General features: G+C 68.4%; 2 protein-coding genes across 5 annotated transcripts; one reads left to right on the top strand and one right to left on the bottom strand.

The window, feature by feature from the left end:
• The first annotated feature begins 1,167 nt into the window (after positions 1-1,167).
• PRR7 (proline rich 7, synaptic) lies at positions 1,168-5,926 on the top strand. 3 transcript variants are annotated; one of them, XM_053956361.1, is made up of 3 exons: positions 1,168-1,475; positions 4,519-5,165; positions 5,295-5,926. In XM_053956361.1, the coding sequence occupies exons 2-3, from the start codon at positions 4,862-4,864 to the stop codon at positions 5,681-5,683; spliced, it is 693 nt and encodes a 230-aa protein (XP_053812336.1). In that variant the 5' UTR covers positions 1,168-1,475; positions 4,519-4,861; the 3' UTR covers positions 5,684-5,926. The 3 variants fall into 3 exon arrangements, with proteins under 3 accessions (XP_053812336.1, XP_053812335.1, XP_053812334.1); XM_053956360.1 differs by having other exon boundaries at positions 5,268-5,926; XM_053956359.1 differs by having other exon boundaries at positions 4,519-5,926.
• Positions 5,927-6,297: 371 nt separating this feature from the next.
• DBN1 (drebrin 1) lies at positions 6,298-17,359 on the bottom strand. 2 transcript variants are annotated; one of them, XM_053956354.1, is made up of 15 exons: positions 17,179-17,359; positions 12,942-12,997; positions 12,729-12,841; positions 12,472-12,546; positions 12,245-12,391; positions 12,009-12,086; positions 11,774-11,925; positions 11,558-11,621; positions 11,374-11,433; positions 11,104-11,218; positions 9,827-9,964; positions 8,612-8,743; positions 7,039-7,601; positions 6,858-6,960; positions 6,298-6,775 (listed from the first exon to the last, which is right to left on the bottom strand). In XM_053956354.1, exons 1-15 carry the CDS (start codon positions 17,262-17,264, stop codon positions 6,705-6,707), a joined length of 1,953 nt encoding a protein of 650 aa, XP_053812329.1. In that variant the 5' UTR covers positions 17,265-17,359; the 3' UTR covers positions 6,298-6,704. The 2 variants fall into 2 exon arrangements, with proteins under 2 accessions (XP_053812329.1, XP_053812330.1); XM_053956355.1 differs by lacking the exon at positions 9,827-9,964.
• Between the last annotated feature and the right edge of the window lie 229 nt (positions 17,360-17,588).

Genomic DNA, 17,588 nt, shown 5'->3' with positions numbered 1-17,588 from the left:
GCAGGGAAGGGCTGGGGTTGCTCTCCAGGGCAAAAAGGCTGATGCTGGCTGAGCCCTGAGTATCACAGATGACCCTCAGTGTCTTTGCTGCATATTTTGAGTCAGTGTCAGGGCACGACAGGTACGAGGCCTTGTGCTGGTGGGACGCTTGTGCCTGCTGTGGTCCCCTCTGGGGCATGTCCATCCCCAGCACAGCCCTTCCTGGGCTGTCCCAGGTGTGCTGTGGGGCCGGGACAGAGTCCTGCTGCCCTCTGATCCCTGTGAATTACTGCTTTAGCGGGGGCCACCATGAATGGGAACCTTGTGGCAGCACAGAGTGCCGCTCCTTAGCTCAAGGAACAGCCCCTCCAAGGGAGACCCTGCGTGGTGACACGGGGTGAGGGTCACGACGGTCACCAAGGGTGAAGCGGTCAAAGGGGGGCAGCCTGGTGGGGGACACAGGGTGGGTTTGGGGTCCGGGGCTGGCGGCAGCGGCGACAGCCTCGTGCGCAGCGCGGGGGGGCCACACGCAGCTGCACTGGGATGAGAATAGCAAGTGCGGCCGGGTAGCTAGGGAACAGTTGCTATGGGAGCGGGCCGAGGAGTTCTCACACTCAGAGGGGGCATCTTGGGGTAAAATCCAAGCATTTTCTGCAGCCGTGGAAGGAAGGCAGGCAGGCGGGGGGATGGGGAGTGCTTGGGCATTGCTGTTCCAAACGCACCAGGCAGGAGGCTTGTGCTGCCCTCCCGGCTCTGCCTGGGTAATGGCACCCTGGCACCAAGGTCCTGGGGTCACCAGCGTGTTCGTGTGTCACATGTTCAGGGTGGCTCTGGGGCAGAGCTGGAGTGTGAACAGAGCCGTGGCTAGCCCTGAGCAGGGCAGGGAAGTGGCTCTGCCTGTTTGCACCTGCCCAGTGGTGCCCCAGCATTTGGGGGTGTCTCCTCCCCATCTCTGTCCTTGATGGGGGTAGCAGCGTGCAGGTGAGGGGATGCTGGTGTATGTCCAGAGCTGGACTGGGTGGATCTGGACCCTATGGACGCAGGTGAGCTGTGGGGTCCTGAGCAGTGCTGTGGGGCTGTGGCGGCAGCTCTGCACACCATTTTCAGGGGTGAAGGATGCTCTCAGCTGTTGCCTGGGCAACGGCTCCTCCTCCAGCCCACCATGTGGCTCGGGGAGCGCTCCCCCGCCTGCCTCCCCCCGCTGCTGGGGAGAAGGGGAAGGGGAAGGCAGCTCCCGGCCCCCGGCGCTGGCGGGGCCGGAGGCCCGGCTCCCTTCGCCCGCCCTTGCCCTGACCTGATGATGCCCGTGGGCCCCGCCGTGCCCCCCGTCCCTGCGGTCCCCATGCCTCAAGGGACCACCCCGGCCCCCCCGCATGGCCGCAGCCCCCTGCCCGCCCTGGGTGCTGCTGGGGCACCCCCACAAACACCGAGCCGGCAGTGCCCGACTGCCGTGGCCGCGCTGTGAGGTCGGATCGCAGGAGGCGAGTTCCAGCAAGGTGAGTCGGGGCCAGAGCCAAGGGGGCCGGGGGACACGTGGCCACTGCGGCCCTGCTGCGAGGTGGTCGGGCTTGGCCGGACACCGGAGCCGCTATGCCCAACTGTGGTGGGAGTGGGCTGCCAGCACCCGGATTGCCCAGGTCATCCCCTGGCCGGGATGGAGGAAGTCCTTCCGGCCGGCTCCCGGCAGAACAATGCGCCGTGTGTGCAGCCGCAGCGGGCGCCTGCCACCCTGCCCACAGGGAGGAAACGACGACGGGGTCATGGCCTGCGTGGGGCACCCACACCCATCACCCACCCGCATCTGGCGCATCTCCGCCCCAAAACCACTCTGCCCCGCTCCTGGCACAGCCCCAGGGCGCAGCGAAGGGACGGCGGGGACTGGAGCCCAAGCTTGGTGCAGTCCGAAGGAGCCAGAGGTCTGTCCCATGGGGGCCACGACCAGTGGCCTCATTTACAGCAGAGAAGAGCTGGTGACAACCACCGGATGGCAATGGCGATGGCTGGGGGAGCCCTAGCTCAGGGACAGGTGCCCAGGCCGGGCTGGCGAGGGTTCTGCTTGGGGCTATGGCACCCAAGGGAGAGGGGTGACCCCAGGACACCCAGTGCCATCTTGGCCCCTCGCTGTTCAGGGGGCCAGGCTGGCACCCCTGCCCTACAGAGCCACTCAGAGTCTCACTGCGGTGGCCAGGTGGGCTGTGGCAGGGGCTGTTAAGGTCTTGCCAACGGCTGTGGCCCTGTGCTGGCCGTCACCCCGGGGAGCACGCAGGTGTCACCCCTTTAGGAGGCTGGGGATGGCATTGCGGGAACGGGTGGCAGCACCCCTAGGGTACCTCCAGGGCGAGTGCAGGGCTACCGACCGTGAGAGCCTGTGGCACCACCCCACCGAGCATTGCAGGGCCCTCACCCCACCCGGACCGGGAGCCGCTACCCGGGAATCCCCGGCCCCCCCACCTCGGGGGGCTCCCGCGGCCACCCCCGGGGATGCCCTGGCCCTCTCGCCACCGGCATCCCGCCGCCGTTCCCCCAGGGGCCGGAGCGGGGGGATTCCCTTGGCAGCACCGGTGCCCAGCCGGTAGCCCCCGAGCGGCGGCGGGTCCCGGGGCGGGGGGTGCGGGGAGCCCGCGGATCCCTCCCCGAGCCGAGGGCGGGGCGGAGCGGCGGGGCGGGAGCCCGGGCGGGCGGGGCGGCGCGCGGCGGCGGCGCGGGAGCGCTCACCGGAGACAAAGGCAGCGCCGGGAGGCGGCGGCGGCGCCGCGCACCGGGCGCGCACCGGGCCCCCTCCCCCGCCGCCCTATGGAGCCGCCGCCCGCCGCCTGAGCCGCGTGCGCCGCCGCCGCCGGTAACGGGAGCCGCGGAGGGAGCGGGCGCGGCGCCTCCGCCTGTTGCGCGGTGCGGGGGCAGCGGGGCCGGGGCGGGGGCGCGCGGGGCCGTCGCTACCGGGAGCCGCGGCGGGAGCGCGCGGCGCGTACCGGGGCGCGCATCTCCGGTCCGGCCCCGGCGGCCGCGCGCCCCGGGGGAGGAGGAGGAGGAGGAGGAGGAGGATGAGGAAGGGGTGCCGCGCCCGGCACGGGGAGCGGGGAGGTTCCCCGCCGGGGTGTCACCCTCTCCGCAGAGGCAGCGGGTAGGGATGCGACGCGGGCAGCGGGGCCCAGGCCGTGGCCGGGGGCAGCGGGGCGGCCCGGGGCTACCGGCGGGGCCCGGCTCGGCGGCCGCTCCGCTCTCCGCCCGGCGTGAGTGTCTCCAGCCCGGCCCCGCTCCTCCCCCAGCCCGCACGTCCTCGGCAGCCCCGCTCCCCCCGCACGCCCCAGCTGCGAACGCCCCCGGTCCGCTGCGCCGCCAGCCCGCCCTGCACCGCTTCCCGGTGTTCCCCCGGTCGTCATCCCGGGGCTCGACCCACGGCCCTTCCCGCACGGTACCTCTCCTCCCCGCGGATGCCCAGGCTGCCGGCGCGGAGCCTGTTGCAGCCGATGTGGCGAGCGCTGCCCGAACCGAGCTAGGTTCAGCCAGGGCACCCCCTCCCCAAAGACCCAGATCCCGGCGCTGCCTCAGCCCACGCGTTTGTCTGCGTGATGGAGCAGCCCCCGCTGCCCGCCGGAGCGTGGTCAGGGCCCCCGGTTCCTTCCTTCCCCATCATTTCTTCCTTCCGCCGGGCTCGGCCCTCCGGCCCCCCGGCACCCTCAGCCCCGGTGGCCCTGCCGTGATCCCTTGCCGGCAGCGTGGCCCTGCGCCGCAGGGTGATGGAGCACCCCGCGCCCCTTTGCCCTACTCCGAGGGAGTGATAATGTCACCGTGATCACCCAGCCCTCGGCTGCCGTCGCTCCAGGCTCGCCCTCCTCCCTGCTGCCGAGCCCGTTTTCTCCCACACCACGATAACGAGAATCCTGACGGGTGCTTACGTGCCTGCCTGCGAGCACCCATGGGTGCTGCTCGCCGCTCACTGAGGAGCAGACCTGCCCCTGGCACACACCTTTGACATTTGATGCTTGGCTGGATGTGACCGAGCTGTCACCCTGCCTAAAGGGCGAAGGTGATGGTTCCCATCACCACCACCCCTGGCTCCGCATTGCTGTGTTGGGGTGCCGCCATCCCCAGTGGCTGCGAGGCCAGCGATGGCTTTGGTGCACGTGCTCCTGCAAGCGCCACGTGCCGCAGGGAACCGGCACCTCTGCTTGTCCCTCCTTCTCCCCAGGTCACCCTCCTGTGTGGCAGCGCAGGGATGAGCTGCCTGGGCTCAGCAACAACTTCGGGTGCACTGGGTGGGCAGGAGAAGGGGATCCCACTGGACACCCCATTATCTTGAAGATGATGCTGTGGGACCACAGCACCCATCTCCCACCCCAGGGTGCCCAGCAGTGCCGTGGGCGATTCTAGGGGGGGCTGCGCAGTTTTGCATCCATGGGGGTGATGGTGGGGGGTGCATGGGGTGCCAGGCACGGTTCCCCCTGGCTGCGGGCGCTGCGGCACATGTGGAGCGAGTCACCATGGGAACAGGGCGTCCACGTTTCCGTGTCGCTCACGCTCGCGTCTGTCTCGTTGCAGGGCCCCCACCCCGGCGGTCCCCCCCCAGCGATGGGCAGCGGGACCCCGGCAGCCCCGTCCCCCCGCCGCCCGCCCCGCCGGCCCCCCGCCCCACCGCCCGCCCGGCGCACCCAGGCCTGACCCACCCGCTCCAGCCCCCCCCAGCTCCATGGCGAGGACGGACCCCTGACGGCAGGCTCGCCCGCGGGCCAGAGGAGACGGCGCCGGGCACGGCCCGGGGAGATGCCCTCGGCGGCCCTGACAGCATCGGGTCCTCCCTGACCCTGCCGCCGCCCTGAGCATCCCGTCCCCCATCCCGAGGGCAGGGAGAGGCGGGGGCCTTCCCCCGGGGCCGGCTGCCAAGATGGTGATGTCCCAGGGCACCTACACCTTCCTCACCTGCTTCGCGGGCTTCTGGCTCATCTGGGGCCTCATCGTGCTGCTGTGCTGCTTCTGCAGCTACCTGCGGCGGCGGGTGAAGCGGCAGCAGGAGGAGCGGCTGCGGGAGCAGAGCCTGCGCGCGCTAGAGATGGAGCCACTGCACTACGAGGGTTACGGGGGCAGCCCCCCCGGCATCGCCATTCCCCACCGCCTCCGCCTCGAGCCCCACCATCACCATCATCACCCCCACCACATCCCACCCCCCCGGCCCTGGAGCTGCCGGCACGGTAAGGAGCAGGGAGGGGCTCTCGCATCCCCGGAGCACGTGCCTCCCCCTGTTTTGGGGGGGATACGACGTGAGAGCCGGGGCGCAGCGCTGACGGCAGCAGGGGTCCGGGGGGGGCTTTGCCTTGCAGAGTCAGACCTGTCAAAGCCGCCGTGCTATGAGGAGGCGCTGCTGATGGCGGAGCCCCCCCCGCCATACAGCGAGGTGCTGATGGACACGCGGGGGCTCTACCGCAAAATCAACGCCCCTTTCCTGAGCCATGAGCGGCTGGAGAAGCAGGAGCAGCCTCCCAGCTACAAACCCCTTTTCCTGGACGCCGGCTACGGTTCAGCGCTGCACCTGCCCCGCTCAGCCAGCCCCGGCCCTGCCTGCCCGGACCTCTACCTGCAGCAGGAGTGCTCCCCACGCATGTTTCCCAGCTGGACGGACTCGGAGCTCAGCAGCAGGGACACCTACGAGACGGGACCCTGGCACCTCCCGGTCTCCATGCCCCTCTTCGGCAGGACTACCGCTGTCTAACGGCGGCCACGGGGGACGCCCGGACCTTGCCATGCACCTGGGGGGTGGGGGCGTTTCGGTTGCTCGTGTCACCCCAGGGACACCCGCCCCGGCGCGGGCCATCGCCGCCGGCGCGGAAGGGGCTGGTTCCCCGTCTGGCCCCCGCCGGCCCCCCCATGGCCAGGGGCGCTGGGGACCCGGACTCTGCTCTGTTTCTTAATTTTTTTGTTTGTTACAGTTTGAGAATAAAAGTTTGTGGCTCGGGTTTGCCTCCTGGCGGGCTGGCATGGTGGGACCGCCCCCCCTCCCCAAGGCAGCCGTAGCCCCCCAGTCCCAGCCCTCCCTGCCGCCCCAGCAGGCTGCAGCCCCCGTGGGAGACGCTTTATTTATTAACAGACATGAGCACACCGCCGGTACAGAACTTGTGCTTTCCAAAAAGTTTCTGGGGGGAATGGGGGGGGAGAGGGGCCAAGCACGGGCCAAGCAGGGGAGGACAGGGCTCCCAGCAAAGAAGGAGTGGGGAAGGGGTAAAAGCCCCCACATCAGCTCCCTGCTGGGGTTCTGGGGGGGGGGGGGACGCCGCTGGCTGCAGCCTTGCCTCGGTCGGGTCACTTTATTGCCATATTCATTTATTATTATTATTATTATTTCTTTTTTTTTTTTTTTTTCTTTGAACTCGTGCAAAGTACTGGGGGGGCTCCCGGGGGGGCACGAAGAGAACGAGGACCCTGTCCCACAGCCGGGCAGGGGATGCGAGCGTGTGTCGTCCCCCCCAAAGGGGCGCTGGGGTATCGGGGGGGGGGGCTGCTAAGGGAGGGCTGGGGGGCTGACACGGCTCCTACCGACAACTTAAAAAAGAGAGGAGGAGAAGGGGGGGCTGTAAAAGGTGCCCCGGGGCGGGGCTGCAGCGGGGCGGCCGCCACCTGGAGGCCTCATCCTGCGGGGCCCCAGAGGGGTGAGGGGGGCCCGGCCCCCGGCTGCAGCCCCCTCGTGCCCCGCGCCGGCCGGGGCGGGCTGCCTGTGCCGGCAGCGGGGCCTGGCCTCACAGGGCCCCCCCAAAGCTCTCCTCTTCCTCGGGCAGAGGGTCTGCATCCCAGCACGTGATGTCGATCTCTGGAGGACAGGGAGAGGGGTCAGGATGGCTTGGGGTGCCCCAGAGAGGGACAGACTCCCCCTCCTCACTGTCCTCACTCACCTGGGGGCTTGTTGTAGAAGACGGGCTGGGGGGCTTTGGCAGACAGCTCCTCGGTGGGGGGCACCTCCTCCTCCTGGGACTGGCTGAAGTAGCCCTCGCTGGCCTGGGGGGTGGGGGCAGGTTGTCAGGACCCCCCCCAGCCCCCCATCACCCCCTGACCTCTCCCCACAGTGATGCTCACCTGCTCCCCACGACCCGGTGTCCCATCCTTGTGGGCCATCTCCCCATTGGTGATGGGGGGCGTCTCTCGGCCCGGGGTGTCTTCCTGGGGTGTGTGTTGGCAGCCCAGATCCTGGGACTGGGGTTCCCCCTCGCCAGCTGCCTCTTCCTCATCCTCATCCTCCTGCTCCGCGTCGCAGAAGGTGGCAGGGGGCTCAGGCAGCTCTTCCAGGCTCAGCAGGGCCCCCTCCTCGGGCAGCATGGCCGGGGGTGTCTCGGGGACAGGGGCAGCAGGCAGGGGCCAGGCAGCTGGGGGAGTCACCCCGTCGCTCTGCCACAGGTCGATGAGGCTCTCAGGGTTGGGGGCTTCCCCAGTTTGGGGCTCGTCAGCCACGGGTGGCAGGGAGGGCTCGGTGGGCTCCAGGGTCACCAGATCCCCCAGGGCATCACCCCCCGCTGTCCACACTGGCCTGGGACTGGGCTCGTCCCCAGGGGGCTCGATGGCCTTGTCCTCGGGCCCTGGGAAGGGCCAGTGCTGCTCGGGCGTGGCTGGCCCGGGCTCCTGTGCGCTGGGGCTGGGGGACTCTGAAAGGAGGGGACAGGAGTCAGTGGGGACAGACAACCTCATCCAGGGTTTGGGGTCACCCGGGGACAGGGATGCAGCTCAGAGGGATTTGGAGTCCTTTGAACTGGGCACAGTATGAGTGGGGTGGCTGGGCAGGGAGAGGATTGTGGCATGCACTGGGGAGTGAGGGGACATAGGGAGGGACAAGGTGATCCCCTGGGGAGTGGCAGGGAGGTAGAAAGGGCTGTGGAGGGAACGGGAGAGGTGCCCTGGGAAGATGCAGAAGGGAAAGCTGGGATGCACCAGAAGATGCCAAGGGGCCAGTGGGGATGCAGCAGGGACACATGGTGACAGCAGCAGAGCTGGCTGCGGTGCCCTGGGGACACAGTGGGGCAGAGGGGACGTGCAGAGGGTTTCAGCAGCCCTGGATAGGACGTACGGCAGGACGGCGCAGACTGGGCAGCATCGCGCTGGGGGACCCAGCAGAGACAGCAGGGCTGCGCTGGGAGGTGCAGCAGGGAGGGCCAGCATGTACAGAGCTGGGGGAATGCACTGGAGATGGGGGGATGCATGGCGTGGGGTGCAGCAGAGACAGCAGGAACGCACTGGCATTAGAAAATGCACTGGGGGCGGTAGGGATACAGCAATGACGGTGGGGCTGCACCGGGGGATGCAGCAGAGACGGCGGGGACGCAGCGGCACGGAGCAGCAGGAACGGCGGGGATGTGCTGGGGGACACAGCAGAGATGGTGGGGATATGCCGAGGGATGCAGACGGGACAGCACGGGTGCACTGAGCCATGCGAGGGCAGCTGTGGGGGCGGCAGCAGAGCCAAGGGGGCTGCAGCAGGGATGCGCTGTGGGACACAGCAGAGGCAGGCGGGATGTGCCGAGGGATGCGGATGGGACAGCACGGATGCACTGAGCCATGCAAGGGCATCTGGGGGGGCTGCAGCAGAGCCGAGGGCGCTGCAGTGGGGATGCACCCGGCAGCCCTGGGCAGGGGGAGACGGCGCCAGCCCCGCGCCCACCTTTGGGCGTTGCCGGCGTCTGGTCAGCGGGCGCGCGGGTGCCCGGTTCGCCCAGCGGCGTGGCGGCCGGGCTGGACTCGCAGGGGCTGCAGCCCGCTGCCGAGGCCTTGCGGAAGGCGTCCGACTGGCTGCCTGCAGACAAGGGAGATGGGGTGGCGTGGGGGGGCTGCCCACACTGACGGGGGGAACCAGAGCCCCAGCACTGCTCCTGCCCCGCACCAACCCAGCTGTGAGCTGCCAAGTGCACATCACTGTGTACCTGCCACCACGTCGTCCCCTCCTGGGTGGTGGGGTGGAGGCTTCCATGGGTGCAGCAACCACCATGTCCCCTCCAGGTGTCCCCTCCACCCCCATGAGTTTCAGCCCCCACGTCTGCTGGGCAAGGGGACAGGCAGCCCCATACGTGCCATGGTACGCACTGGCTCTGCCCATGCGTCACTCAGCTGTGCCCTGACACAGCCTTTGTGGGCAAGGCTCCATGTCCTGTCAACTGTGCCTGTGGGGGCACAGCCCTACATGGCCCCTGGAACCACCCGGCTCCTTCTGCCCCATTGGCACAGCCCCACACATTCCTGGGCACAGCCTTTTCCATTCCACGCTGTTTTGTGGACAGTCTTGCATTCTTGTCCATGGCACAGCTGTTCCATCCCCTTCTGCCCCACTGGCACAGCCGCACATGATCCTGGGCACAGCCTTTTCCACACTGCCTAATGCTGCCCCGCGGGCACAGGCCTGCATGGTCCAGGGCAGAGATGTCCCTTTCCCTTCTGCCCCATCAGCACGTGATTCTGGCACAGCATTTTCCACGCTGCCTGACCCTGCCCCACGGGCACAGTCCTGCATGACCCAGGGCACAGCTGCCCCATGGGCAGAGCCTGCCCCGTGCCCGCTTTACCCCATGGGCACAGTCTATCCCATCCCACTGTGGACCATCACCGCCCCAGGCACAGCTCTACCCTGTCCCCATCTGACCCATGGGCACAGCCTGCCCTATGTCCCCCCCTCCCAGGGGCACAGGGACCAGCACAGGGTCAGCCCCAGCAGGGGCATGGTCCCCGCCTCGGTGCCAGTCCCCCTCAGGGTGCCAGTCCCCCTCGGGGTGCCCGTGCTGCCTCCGCTGCCGGTCCGGTGTGCCGTGGGGCTGGGTGGGCTGTGGGGCAGCTGCCCATGGCTCGACCCCCGGAGCTGCGCGCCCGGGAGCTCCCAGCTACCTACATGGGAAGAAAGAGGAGAGATTTGGAGTGCGGTGGCAGGAGATATAGGGGAAGGGGGTCCGTGGGGGGGAGGAGGAGGAGGAGGAGGAAGAAGGTGGCCCACTGTCAGCTGTCTTTATGAAAGGACAGTGCAGACGACCTGTGAGAGAAAGACAGACAGACGGACGGACGGAGAGAGAGAGAGAGAGCAAAGAGATGGGTCAGTCCCTGCTCAGCGCAGTCGTGGCGGGGCTGGAGCACCAGGGCACCGGGATGGGAGCACAGCAGGGTGGAAGGCAGCATGGTGGGAGAATGGCAGGACAAGAGGGTGGAAAGGCAGCAGGACAGAAGGACGTGAGGCAGCACTGCCTGGCCAGGTGGGGAGAGAGGCCAGGACACGGCCGTGGGACCAACTATCTGCTCAGCCACAGCACAGCCCCACAGCGTGAATCCGTGGCACAACCCACGGCATGGCCAGAACACACAGCCCACAGCACGACCCACGGCACAGCCCCACAGCACTGCCCCGAGGCACAGCACCACGGCACAGCCCCCCAGCACAGCCCATGGCACAACCCATGGCACACCACACAAGAACACACGTCACAGGCTCCCTCCCAGCACAGCCCACGGCACAGCCCCCCAGCACAGCACCACGACACGGCCCCATGGCTGGAAGCACCCACCAGGACAGACAGTCCTTCCCTAGATTCACAAAAAGAGTCCCAGAACTGGACTCCAGACTGTGGTGCAGCTTAGCTTCTCCATGGGGCACTCCTTGCCAGCTGGCAGCACGCTGAGCAACCCACATGTGCCACACTCTCTCCTGCCCCTTTTAGCTGTCACCATGGGATGCAGTCCCAAGCCATCTCTGGACCTCCAGTTGCCCACCCATACACACCAACCACACTTCCAGCTTGGCTGCGGGCCCAGTGCTACGACAGGTGAGTGGACAACACGCAGCAGGGAGCAAGGTGAGCCCCATTTTGCTGAAGACAACCTGACATTCAGCCCGTGACAAGCTGCCCCAGCTGCAGGGGCCACGTGAGGTGCAGTGGCAGTGGCGGTGATGGTGGCAGTGATGGTGGCACAGCAGAGCAGGATGCCCCCTGCCATCCTCATACCCTTTGCATCCAGAACCACAGTGCCAGTGATGGCAGAGGGTGCACCCCCTCCCCACATTGCATCCTTGGTCTTTCCGTATCCCACTGCAATCCTTTGAGCTGTGACACTGCACTCACCTGTGCCCTGGTCTCCTGGTACCCACCCCTGTGCCCGCAGCCCCCCGCAGCCCCTCACCTGTCCTGTGGCTGCCCGGCGAGACAGCATCGCTGCTGCCTGATGCCACCCGCTCCTGCTGCTTGAAGAAGTCCCGGGGGTTGTCAGGCCGCTGAGCGATGATGGCAGCAGCCTCCTGTGGGGACGGAGGAGGCTGAGCCCCACCGCCCCGGTGGCGTGGGGCTGTGGGACCACCCTCCACACATCCCACAGCTTCATTCCCATCTAGCTGTGGGCACTGCTGGATGGGGAGTGAGGACCAGCACTGGGCACGGCCATCAGCACACTCACCTCCACCTCTGACTCCGATTTCCTAAACTGCTGCCTGTCGTCTTCTTCTTGCTGGTCCCCCTGGGAAGAGACACGGCATCACCTCCCAGCCCCGGGCACCCAGCTGGGGAAAGCCCTTCCCTGGGGGCAATGCCAGTGGCAGCCCTGGCTCCGATCGTGGCACCAGTCCCACCGTGGCACTCACAAAGATGGACTGCTCCTTCAGGCGCTGCCGGGCCTCCTCCGCCTCCAAGCTCTGCTGCTTCCTCCTGCAACAGGGAAACGGGAGAGGCGCTGGGCATCGGCTCCTGCCAGTGTCCCTGCCCCAACCCCACCCTGTGAGGGACACCCATGTGCCCACCCAGCCCACGGCACGTGCGCAGCCATCCCGTACCCACATCCCACCCGACCCCAGCCGTGCCTGTGCTCCTCGATCTGCTCCTCACGCTCCCGGTAGCGCCGCTCCCGCTCCTCCTGCTCCAGCCGCTCCTGCTCCATCCGCTCCTGCTCGAACCGCAGCCGGGCATCCAGGGCCTTTTTCCGCTCCTCCTCCTTACGCAATTCCTCCTCTTTCTGGGGGGGGGATCAATGAGGGGGCTGCCCATCAGCCAGCCACAAGCTCACCCCGCTCCCTGGGGTGTCTCTCCGTAACCCACCTTTGCCTGTTCCCAGAACTGCTCCCGGTTGAGCCGCTTCATCTCCACGGTGGCATCGGTTTTCTGGTAAGTGGTGCCCTGGGACGGAGGAACGGTGTGGGGTGGAGGGGCTGGGATCAGCGAGGGGTGCAACAGTAAGGGGCACACGGGGTGAGGGGCTGTGGCACACAGGAGCCCTGGGCGGGAGGGACGCCCCAGTCCCGCCAGCATCACCAGCGCTGCCATGGGGACATTACCACGGGCTCGGCGTTCTCGTCCTCGCGCAGCCGCAGGCGGTGCAGCACCGGGCTGGAGACACGGGCCAGCCCGTTGGAGAGCCGCTGCCCGATGGCCCCGGGGTCAATGTCCTCCACGCTGCTGGCATTGACAATGACATCGACACCCTGGGGGGGGGGTGCAAGCAGCCATCAGGGTTCAGGATCAGTGCCCTGGCAACATCTTCCCCCTCCCCAGCGTCACCCACCTGGAAGAACTCGGCAATCTTGGCTACGTGGCTGGCACAGGCGCATTTGCGGGCATCCGGCACGTCCTCACCCACCTGTGGCAGCCAGGGAGGGACTGAGCTGAGAGAGGCAGCAGGGTGACCCCCACCCCACTGACCTCAGCAGGCCAGCAGGACTGTGGGGCACCCACAGCCCCTGGCCACTGCCAGCTCCCTCACACCCAGCCTGTACCCTGTGGGCACAGCACAGCCCCCCTCAGCATGGCCTCCAGACTCACCCAGTTGACGAGGACATATTTGGGGAGCACAGCCTGGGGGTCCTTGACGCTGCAGAAGCCATACATCACCTTCTGAATCTCAAAATGGCCAGAAAGCTCCAGCAAACCTCCACCTGGCACAGCACCATCAGCCCATGTGCACCCAGCACCAGGAATTGGTGACAGGGAAAACACCGGCACAGGCAAGCTGGCGGAGGGGACAGAGGACCTTACCTCCTGATGCTGCCAGCTTCAGGTCATCAGAGCCATCCTCATATGTGTAGAGGGCCCTGGGGAGACACTGTGGGTGAGCCAAAGACAGGAGGAGTGTGGGGCAGCCCCCAACATCCCCATCCTGCTTACACTGAGGTCAGGGCATGTCCTGGGGTCTGGCTAGTTTTGTCCCAAAACTAGCACACAGCCACAACAACCCTTGTCCATCAACAGCACCAAGAGCCAGACTGCCAGGCAAGGCAGACAGGATGTGGGGCAGGGCCTATTCCCCAAATCTTGGTGGCAGCTGTGGGGAAGGGTTCCAAGTTTGGGGACAGTCACTTGGGCACAAGGACCCACCGACTGCTGTGCTGCAGGCCAACACAATCTCACAGCAACTTGCTCGCCCATCCCTGTCCCCTCACGACCCTTCCATCTACTGACCAGGTTTGGGGACAACCCTGTGCCCCAGTAAGGACCCGGGTCCACTCACGTGCCCGGCTACGTGAGCCACCAGCCCAGCAGGCACCAGGCTGGGGGAGGACGCCGGAGCACCAGCAGCAGCAAATCAATGAGCCGCCAGAGTGTGATGGGGCCGTCATGGAGACTGTTCCTTGGAAACCATTCCCAGCTGATGGGAAACCCCCTGTCGCTCCCACCGTGCCCTGGCCAGCCCCTCTGGGGGCTCCGCGGGGACCCCCACCAGCCAGCACCTCCCCAGAGGCACACAGCCAGCGATGGAGGGGGGACCACGCATGCCAAATTGGTCCAGGGCGGGTGGGCGAGGGGATGGATGTCGCTAGGCAACCAGCATCCTCCATCACCATGGCAACCCCCCCATCCCAGCTGGGATGCAGCTCGCCCCGATGACGAGGTGATTAGTGGAGGGGAGCGGGGGAGGCAGGCAGGCAGTGGGGACCTGCGGGGCCTGGCAGGCACCCAAACCTGCCTGCCACCGTCACGCGCTGCACCCGGAAAGCCAGGGCCGCCCGTGCTGGATCCCCCACATCCCTGCTCCGCCGCGGGTGGGCAGCTCCGCCGATCAGCATTCGGCTGGTGGTGCCCGCACGGCGCTTCTCAGAGCCCCAAAATCCCCGCTGTGCCGAGCAAAGCCGTCCCCACTCAAGCCTGCAGCTTCAATCCACAGCCTGGGGAACGGGAATTGAGGGTCCCTACGGGCAGAGCCACCCCCAAAACAGAGCCGTGGCTGGAGCTAAAAAGCAAGGGGAAGGCAGGCAGGTGCCTAAGAGGGAGAGGGCCTCCCTCTGCCTCCAGCACCCGCCGCCCCCCGAGCCCCTGGCAGGGAGCCGCAGATAATTGCACCAACAAGATTGACTTTAATCCGCACATCCCGATCCCGCTAATCGGCCGCCCCAGCCGGCGCCAGCTTCCAGGCCTGGAACAGCTGCAAAGTGCCGTCTGAGGTGGCTGTGACAGGGAAGGGTGGCAAATGCAGCCTCTGATCCCCCAGGAATGGGGGAGGACGGCAGCAGTTTGGGGGAGCCCAGGGCAGCGAGCTGGAAGCTGGCAGGGTGGGATGCAGCTGGCAGCAGACAGGAGAAAAGAAGTAGGGCAGAGCTACAGCATCACTGCCTGGGGAGCCCTGTGGGTGCTGGGGGCACCCATGCCTGCTTTTCCTCCCCAGAACCCTGCCATGCTGGGTGGTATCTGGACACAAGGCTGCTGCCTGCACCCGCGGGTGCTCCCAGGGCAGATGGGGCTTGCTGTGGACACAGCTCAGCAGCACAGCCTGACTCCATGCCAGGATGGAGGTTTCCATTCCAGGAGACAGGGAAGCCGTGCTGGGGCCAGTAGCATCCCCAGGGGTGCCCCCAGGGCCCCACAGCCCAACAGCATCACCACAACCCCTGGCAGTGGGGAGCAGCTGTGTCACAGCGGGTGCTGTCAGCATCATGCATTGCTTACCCCGCTTCCATGGGCTTTAATCCCTCCACCCAACCCATACGGCCCTCTCCCACCCCCGGGCCCACAGGTATGTGGGTCACCCGTGGGTGGAGATGCCCTGTGCAGCCCGGAGGGGGGGCTCCCCGCAGCCGGGGGCCTCCACTGAGGATCCCTCATCACCCCAACCAAAGAGACCGCAGCCCCACTGCCCTCGCATGGCCCCGCTGCTCACCAGAGCAGGCACAGCAGCATCCCCGGGTGCCAGAACGGCGGTCCCGCGGCAGCCCACCCCCCGTGCCATGGCCAGGGAGGGGTCACATCGCCCCAGCCTCCCGCCCCAGCCCCGGCACATGTGTTTCCAATGTGGCTGGGAGCTCCAGGGAGTCGGCGTGCTCAGAAAGCAGCACCAAATTCCTTTCCGATCGAGTAATGGGCCCCAGCAGCCTTCGCGGGGCCGGGCAGGGGGAGGGGATGCTCGGACCCTCCAGGACCGGGCTGGAGCAGGGGAAATCCCAGACTAAACAGAGGGATCCCGGGCGGGCATGAGCGTGGCATTCCGCGGTACCGGCCCAGGGCCAGGCTCTGGCACAGCGTCCTCCCAGGCAGCTCCCTGGCTCAGCCAGTCTGGGCCTTCCTCCCCATTTGCCTGTCCCCATCACCTTGCCCGATGCAGCCCCACCAGCATCACCCCCCATCCAGCACCCCCGCAGTGGGCCCTGCAGAGGAGATGATGTTCCCACAGGCACACTGAGTGCCAGGCACTCCGGTGACAATGGGATGGGGTGGCTGGGGACGATGGAGCAGCTGGGGACGATGGAGCAAAGTCAGCCCCACGGATGGGGATGGCAAGGGATCACTGCCTGGCCGGGATCAGCGTTGGAGGTGTGTGTGTGGGGGGGAGCCGCCACCGGCCCTCGCCTTCCCGGGAACCGATTCTGCTTCTCTCAGCAGCTTTGGCAGGGACGGCTCCTTTGCAGCGGATGCCGGGAAGCGAGATGTACCCAGGGCTGACAGCTGCCGCCTGGCCGGCAACACACACGGCGCTTGCCCACAGCGCCCCTGGGCTGACAGAGGGACTGTGGGGCCCTCCGGAGACGCCGGGGACTGCCGGGGACCTGGACCTGCCCAGGCCCACACAGCCCTGTCCTGAGAGCAAGGACCTGGTTAGAGACAGATGTCTGACCGGCTGGGTTGTGGGTGCAGCCCAGCTGGGAGGTGGGAGTCCCCGGATGGGTGGTGGGTGTATCCCGGAGGGGTGGTGGATGCCCCTGGCTGGATGGTGGGCGCGCAGTAGCTCCCCTCCGTCCGCCCCCCCACCAAAAGCATCATGCACAGCATGCACCCAGCACTCCCTGCTGTCCAGCGCCCCGGCTCTGCCCAGCGGGATGCGCCCCAGCGTGCCGGCAGCGTTCCCACCCAGCATGCCAGAGGCACCCTGGAGGGCAGGGAGGGGATGGCGGGGCAGATGGCCCCAGCCAGCCTCCCGGCACCCGGCTGGGCTGGGAGATGCGGGTGGGCTGGCAGTCGGTGATGCTCCCCGCAGCGGGCCTGGATCCAGCCGGCCTCGACACCGGGTGCCCCGCACCGGGGTGCGGGCAGCGCGAGAAGCCGGGGGTCCCAGCGGAGAGAGCCACTCCCCTCCCCGACTCAACAGCAACCCCAGCCCGGCGGGGCAATCCCGGGCCGACACACCACGACCCCCCAAGGATGTGGCAGCCAAGGAGCTCGGGGGAATCTGAGGGTAGCGGGAGCGGCGGGAGATGCTCGGTGCCCCCGCGGCTTCAGGCCTCTCTCCGCCGGGCAGCGGGACCGCCCGCTGCCGGGATACCGGTGGAGCCGGTCGGGAGCAGGACCGGTCGGGAACGGGGCCGGGCTGCGGGCGCCCCGATCCCCTCCCCATCCCCCGTTCCCCGGGAGCCCCTGCCCGCGGCTCCAGCTCCAGACAATGGCGAGGAACCGGTGCCGGGCCCAGCACCGGGGATCCCCAGGGGGCCCTCCCCGCCGTGCGCGAATTCCCCCGCTCCCCGCTCTCGCTGCCCGGCTGGGGGTCGGACCGGGCCCTGCCGGGGACTCCCGGGGCCGACGGGTGCCGGCGCTCGCACGTGCCGGCCCGGCGCAGACAAAGCGGGGACCGCGCCCCGGCCCGGTGCGGCGGGCAGGTGCGGGCACCGGGGGCGGCGAGCCGGGCACACCCCCCGCCGCCCCGCCCGCCTTTGTGTGCCGGGGCTCCCGGGGACGGCGGGGGGCGCAGCTCGGGGCGCGGCCGGTGTTACCGGGCGGCTCCGTGCACAAAGGGCGGCGGCGGCGGCGGCGGCGGGGACAAAGGGGCGGCGGCGGCGGCGAGCGCGCTCACCAGTCGGTGGGGCTGTCCTCGCCGATCACGTCCTGGTAGGAGGCGAGCAGCTCCAGGCGGTGCGCCGCGAAGCCGACGCCAGCCATGGCGGGGCCGGGATGCTGCCGGGGGACCGGAGGGACCGGCCGCCTGCCCGCCTCCGAGACACTGCCGCAGCGGCCGGGCGGAGGGGCGAGCGGCGGGGAGGCTCCGCCCGCCGCCGCGCCCGGTCCTAGCGCCGCGAACGGCGGCCCCCCTCCCCTCCCCTCCGCCCCCCCGCCCGGCCCCCGCCCCCGCCGCGCCCCCGGGGCGCCCCCAGGGCACCCCGCCGGCCGCGCCGCCGGGCCCCGAGCCGGGACCCCGGGGGTGCGGGCAGCATCACCCCCGCCCCGGGCCGCCCCCGCGCACAGCTCGCCCCCGGGATCCCGCAG

Source organism: Vidua chalybeata, chromosome 15 (assembly GCF_026979565.1).
Source record: "Vidua chalybeata isolate OUT-0048 chromosome 15, bVidCha1 merged haplotype, whole genome shotgun sequence".
In the NCBI taxonomy this organism is placed as follows: Eukaryota; Metazoa; Chordata; class Aves; order Passeriformes; family Viduidae; genus Vidua; species Vidua chalybeata.
Note: the sequence above shows the minus strand (reverse complement) of the source record. Positions and strands in the feature narration are given on the sequence as shown.

What these genes read in the sequence shown, in the direction of transcription:
- PRR7 (XM_053956359.1), top strand. Translation starts at nt 4,862, where the DNA reads ATGGTGATGTCCCAGGGCACCTACACCTTCCTCACCTGCTTCGCGGGC.
- DBN1 (XM_053956354.1), bottom strand. Translation starts at nt 17,264, where the DNA reads ATGGCTGGCGTCGGCTTCGCGGCGCACCGCCTGGAGCTGCTCGCCTCC. An exon ending in TGAAGGAGCAGTCCATCTTT is followed by an intron (nt 11,434 to 11,557) that starts GTGAGTGCCACG and finishes GTCTCTTCCCAG; the next exon opens with GGGGACCAGCAAGAAGAAGA. An exon ending in AATCGGAGTCAGAGGTGGAG is followed by an intron (nt 11,219 to 11,373) that starts GTGAGTGTGCTG and finishes CCGTCCCCACAG; the next exon opens with GAGGCTGCTGCCATCATCGC.